This window comes from Lotus japonicus, chromosome 3 (assembly GCF_012489685.1).
Source record: "Lotus japonicus ecotype B-129 chromosome 3, LjGifu_v1.2".
Taxonomy (NCBI): domain Eukaryota; kingdom Viridiplantae; phylum Streptophyta; class Magnoliopsida; order Fabales; family Fabaceae; genus Lotus; species Lotus japonicus.
In genome coordinates, this window is record NC_080043.1 from 80,390,651 (window position 1) to 80,396,752 (window position 6,102).

At 43.7% G+C, this 6,102-nt stretch overlaps 1 protein-coding gene across 1 annotated transcript; it reads left to right on the forward strand.

The window, feature by feature from the left end:
- The first annotated feature begins 3,252 nt into the window (after positions 1-3,252).
- On the forward strand, positions 3,253-5,047 carry LOC130746327 (transcription factor MYC2-like). The gene has a single exon (XM_057598918.1). It carries the CDS (start codon positions 3,328-3,330, stop codon positions 4,798-4,800), a length of 1,473 nt encoding a protein of 490 aa, XP_057454901.1. The 5' UTR covers positions 3,253-3,327; the 3' UTR covers positions 4,801-5,047.
- Positions 5,048-6,102: the final 1,055 nt, after the last annotated feature.

Sequence of the window (6,102 nt, forward strand, 5' to 3'; positions counted from 1 at the left end):
ATTATTAAAAACTTAATTTCTGTGCGACAACTCACTACTGACAATAATGTTTCTGTTTCTTTTGATCCATTTGGATTCTCGGTGTCTGACTTCAAGACGGGGATGCCTCTCCTGAGATGTAACAGCCTCGGCGACCTCTACCCAGTCACTCGTTCCTCTCCCTTTGCTGGTCTTGCTTCTAGTGTCTGGCACAATCGACTTGGTCATCCAACTTCCTCAGCTTTAAACCATCTTAGGAATAATAAACTTATTTTTTGTGAACCTTCGCGTTCTAGTTCTGTTTGTGACTCTTGTGTTTTAGGCAAACATGTCTGGTTGCCTTTTCATTCATCTGAAACTATTACTTTGAGACCATTTGATATTTTGCATAGTGATTTATGGACGTCTCCTGTTTTAAGTCCTGCTGGTCATCGTTATTACGTTTTGTTTTTGGATGATCACACTGATTTTTTATGGACGTTTCCGATTAGCAAGAAATCTCAGGTTTATGAAATGTTTACTACTCTTGCTACACTTATTCAAACACAATTTTCAGCAAATATTAAATGTCTTCAATGTGATAATGGACGTGAATATGACAATGAATCCTTTCATCGGTATTGTGATGCTAATGGCCTTATTTTTCGCTTCTCTTGCCCTCACACTTCTTCTCAAAACGGCAAAGCAGAACGGAAAATTCGCACCATTAACAACATGATCCGCACCCTCCTCGCTCATTCGTCAGTTCCTCCTTCATTTTGGCATCATGCCCTTCAAATGGCAACATATCTTCTGAACATTTTGCCACGCAAGACTCTTCAGAATGATTCTCCTACTCAGCTGTTGTATCATCGCGACCCTTCCTACTCCCACTTACGTGTCTTTGGTTGTCTATGTTTTCCTCTATTTCCTTCCGCTACAATAAACAAATTGCAACCACGATCGACTCCGTGTGTTTTTCTAGGGTATCCGATGAATCACAGAGGTTATAAATGTTATGATTTGTCACACAGAAAAATTTTAATATCGCGGCATGTCATTTTTGACGAAACCCGATTTCCCTTTGCTGACCTATCCTTGACTCCTGCCCCTTCTTATGAGTGCTTCACCGAGGACCTCCCTCCTTCCTTGATCCACCATTGGCAAACCGTATCCTCCCGCCCACCTGACCCTCCGGTCCAGCCGTCGAGTCCCACTGACTCTTCGCCTCCCTTATCGGCTCCCGTCTCCCCTACCGCTTCTCCCTCACCTTTGCCCTTGCCTCCGGTCCCTCCTGCACCACCCGTACGGACCATGACTACCCGTAGCATGCACGGCATTTCCAAACCTAAAAAGCCTTTTAGTCTTTCGGTCTCTATTGATGACCCGTCCATCTCACCCTTGCCTCGTAACCCAAAACAAGCCTTATCCGATCCAAATTGGAAGTCCGCTATGCAGTCTGAATTTAATGCTCTTATTAGAAATAATACGTGGGAGTTGGTTCCCCGTCCTTGTGATGTTAATGTTATTCGTTGCATGTGGATTTTTCGCCATAAAAAGCAGTCTAATGGTTTGTTTGAGCGGTATAAGGCTCGTCTTGTAGGTGATGGCAGGTCTCAGGTTGCAGGTGTGGATTGTGATGAGACATTCAGCCCCGTGGTGAAACCGGCTACCATCCGGACAGTTCTCAGCATTGCTCTCTCCAGATCCTGGCCCATACATCAGTTGGATGTCCAGAATGCTTTCCTGCATGGTGATCTCCATGAGACTGTCTACATGCATCAGCCTTTGGGTTTCCGCGACCCTCACCACCCGGACTATGTCTGCCGTCTGAAGAAGTCCCTTTATGGTCTGAAACAGGCGCCTCGTGCTTGGTATCAGCGATTTGCTGATTATGTTTCCTCTATTGGATTCCGGCACAGCACTTCAGATCATTCTCTTTTCATCTTCCGGCAGGGTTCTGATATTGCCTACATACTTCTCTATGTTGATGACATCATCCTGGTTGCATCATCGCATGATCTCCGCAAATCCTTTATGGCACTTCTTGCATCCGAGTTTGCTATGAAGGATCTCGGTCCTCTGAGTTACTTTCTTGGCATCGCTGTCACTAGACATGCAGGTGGCCTTTTCCTCAGTCAGAGCACTTATGCTACTGAGATTATTGCTCGCGCCGGCATGGCCTCATGCAACCCGTCTGCTACACCGGTTGACACCAAGCAGAAGCTCAGTTCTTCCTCTGGGACTCCTTGTGAGGATGCCTCCCTATATCGGAGCCTTGCGGGTGCCCTACAGTACCTCACATTTACTCGTCCTGACATTTCCTATGCTGTTCAGCAGGTTTGCTTACATATGCATGCACCCCACACCGAGCACATGCTTGCCCTCAAGCGGGTTCTCCGCTATGTTTGTGGCACATTGACTTATGGGCTACATTTGTATCCCTCCCCGGTTGAAAAGCTTGTTTCTTACACTGATGCTGACTGGGGGGGCTGTCCTGACACCAGACGCTCCACTTCTGGTTACTGTGTTTTCCTCGGTGACAACCTCATATCTTAGTCCTCCAAGCGGCAACCCACTCTCTCTCGCTCTAGTGCTGAAGCTGAATATCGCGGTGTTGCTAATGTTGTCTCCGAGTCCTGCTGGATCCGCAATTTACTTCTGGAGCTTCATTTTCCTCTCTCTCAGGCAACATTGGTCCACTGTGACAATGTTAGTGCCATCTACCTCTCTGGGAATCCAGTGCACCATCAGCGTACCAAACATATTGAGATGGATATCCACTTTGTTCGGGAAAAGGTCGCGCGTGGCCAGGCTCGCGTCCTTCATGTTCCTTCCCGTCATCAGATTGCGGACATTTTTACCAAGGGCCTACCTCGGCTTCTTTTTGATGATTTTCGTTCCAGTCTCAGCGTCGGTGAACCTCCCGCTTCGACTGCGGGGGTGTGATAGAATAGGATATTATTTATTCTCTTTGTAAATTAGGGTTTAATATTTATTGTTAGTCAACTAGGTAAGTTGTATATATAGGGTATTTCATTATCAATAATAGTCACGGAATTGATTTCCTTCAAAATATATATATATATATCCTTAATATGTAGTGTCGGGTCCACACCAATTGAGCTCTCTCCAAAGTCCAAAAGATCCATTTTTTCCATAGTGCTTTATTTTTTGACCTTTCTCCAACCAACACTAGCTAATTGTCACGTGCTATATTAAAAGCACTGTTCGTCCGTACAACGTTAGAACCACCTATGTTATTCTATTAATTAATGCCCAATCTTTCTCAGCCTCTTTATCCACTTCCAATCCATACTTCCCAACTCTCCTCATCCCTACTTGTTCCCTTACTTCTTTGCCTACTCCATGGAAGATTTCATCATGTCTCCTTCCTCTTCCTCTTCTCTTGTCTCTCAACCCCAAGACAACACACCACCAACACCACCCCTCGAGCAAAAGCTTCAATTTCTACTCCAAAGCCAACCCGACTGGTGGGTCTACGCCATTTTCTGGCAAACCACAACCAACACAAATGGCAACCTCTCCTTATCTTGGGGAGAAGGCCATTTCCAAGGCAGCAAAGAAACTTCCCCAACAAGTACTACCCAAAAGAAATTCAGCATAGATGACAGTGACAAGAGCGCAAACGGTGGCGACGCCGAGTGGTTCTACGTCATGTCGTTGACTCGCACGTTCTCTGTTGGCAGCGCCTCCTCCTCCTCCCTCCCCGGCAAGGCTTTCGCTTTAGGCTCAGTCCTCTGGCTCAACAGCAAGCATGAGCTTCAGTTCTACAACTGTGAGAGGTCACATGAGGCGCACGTGCACGGCATCCAAACCCTCATCTGCATCCCAACCACCAACGGCGTCATCGAAATGGGTTCCTACGACAACATCAAACAAAATTGGAGCCTCGTCAACCACGTCAAATCCATGTTCGGAGTATCATCATCACATTCGACACATTCGAATATGATGATGTCGAATGTGACAATGATACCCGAAGACAACAACATTAACAAAGTTCAGATCTTCAATGATGGCTGCAACCACAACAACATCTCCTTCGTGGACACCGGCATTTCTACCGGCGTCCGCGAAGGGAAACAAGATGATAGCGCAGTTAAAGGTGATAGCGCAATTAAAGGATTCACACAAGAAGCCAGCAACAAAACCTTGGAACCCAAAGTTGCTTGTTATGCAGAATCATCAGATCAGTCTGACTCTGATTGTGCAATTTTGGCACCAGAGAAGAAAGAAACAAAGAAGAGAGGGAGGAAACCGTTGGCGGGGCGCGAAACGCCGATTAACCACGTGGAGGCAGAGAGGCAGAGGAGGGAGAAGCTGAACCACCGGTTTTACGCGTTGAGAGCGGTGGTTCCGAATGTTTCAAGGATGGACAAGGCTTCTCTGCTCTCCGACGCGGTGGCTTACATCAGCGAGCTGAAAGGGAAGATTGAAGAGCTAGAGAAGAAGGGGAGGAGTAATTTCAAGAAGGTGAAGATGGAAATGGCGGACACAATGGACAACCAGAGTAGTACTACAGTGATGACTACTTCCACTGTGGTGGACCAAATGGGGTCGACTCAGGGTTCTGCGGTTGATGTTGATGTGAGGTTAATAGGGCCTGATGCCATGGTGAGGGTACAATCGGAGAATGTGAACCACCCAGGTGCGAGGCTAATGGGTGCTTTAAGGGATTTGGAGTTTCAGGTCCACCATGCTAGCATGTCGAGTGTTAATGATCTTATGGTTCAAGATGTTGTTGTTAAGGTTCCTAATGGGGTCATGAGAAATGAAGAGGGTCTTAAATCTGCGATTCTCATGAGATTGGGTCAGTAGTGACAGTGGCAACATTAATTAGCCAAAACTTCATAAGCTAGCTGTTTTTTGTTCATATACTAGTTGTTTACCTAAGTCCTAAGCTACGTCCTATGATAATTAATTGCTTACATTAGTTTTTTATATTATCTTTGTTTTTAGTTCTTTATTTTCGCAGTGCTTGATGACAGCACAAGTGGTTCCAACCTGCAATCATGTAATTACATTATTGGTCTGAGGAATCTAAATCAGCTTTTGTACTGAGGAATTTAAGAATATCTACATATATCATACTTAAAATATTTACATTTCATTTTTTACAATTTTCCATAATGTCACATCATATACACCACTTTACAACTTTTTACTTCAACCCAACAACTTTTAAAAGTTTCTATAGTGGATCCCACCATCAACATCACATTTGTATATTTTATTATTTATCTCCATTTTAATTAATTATATTTGCAACTTAATCTAATTATATTAATTGTAAGTGCTTGTAATAAATAAGAGCTCATTTTTCAAGTCTAGTATAGAGTATCTATTCCCACATATTAATCTTTGTCATGTTTGAATTAAATATGTACTTCAATGATAATAGATACTGATATAAGTATGCATTTAACATTAGATACTACAATTGGAGATGCTCTAAGAAGCTTGTATATTCCCAAGACTTATACGAAAATAAAACAGGTAGGTGTATTTTTTTTTAGCTCAGATATCCGCCCGACAGTAATGATTAATTCTCTTGTTGCGGGTGCTCGTACTAACCGGTAAACAACTGAAAATAAAAAATTGTAAAAATAAAACAGATTTTGCCAGTATTTTTTTCTTCTACCAAACCCTATTTTCCTCCAAGATTCATGATGATCAATAATTTGAAAGGTTTATGAAAGTCGACCATAATAGAGCCATACGTAGGAGATATTGACCCAGTCGAGCATCTGGACACTTTCCTCGCATCAATGTCTTTTCTAGGAGCCACAAGCGACGGTTCCACTCGCGCCCTTCCAATTTCGTTATGAGCTAGGAAGAATTATCCACAACTTCATTTATCATTAGCAAGGGCTTACCAAAACTTTACACACTTCGGGGAAGTTGAAGCAAGGTAAGAAGGAGAGATGTTATAAGATTTCCTAAACAAAACTTACAATGAGGCAATGCTTGTACCATCATTTAGTCTGTGAATAAATTGGGATTTGTACTTCGTTCCGCATTTCCTTGGCAAAGACACTACCATAGGCTATGCGAAATATGTCAAGATGGACTATAGAGGATAGCCTGGCAGGCTCGGTAGGGTAAAAAGATGATAGAGGC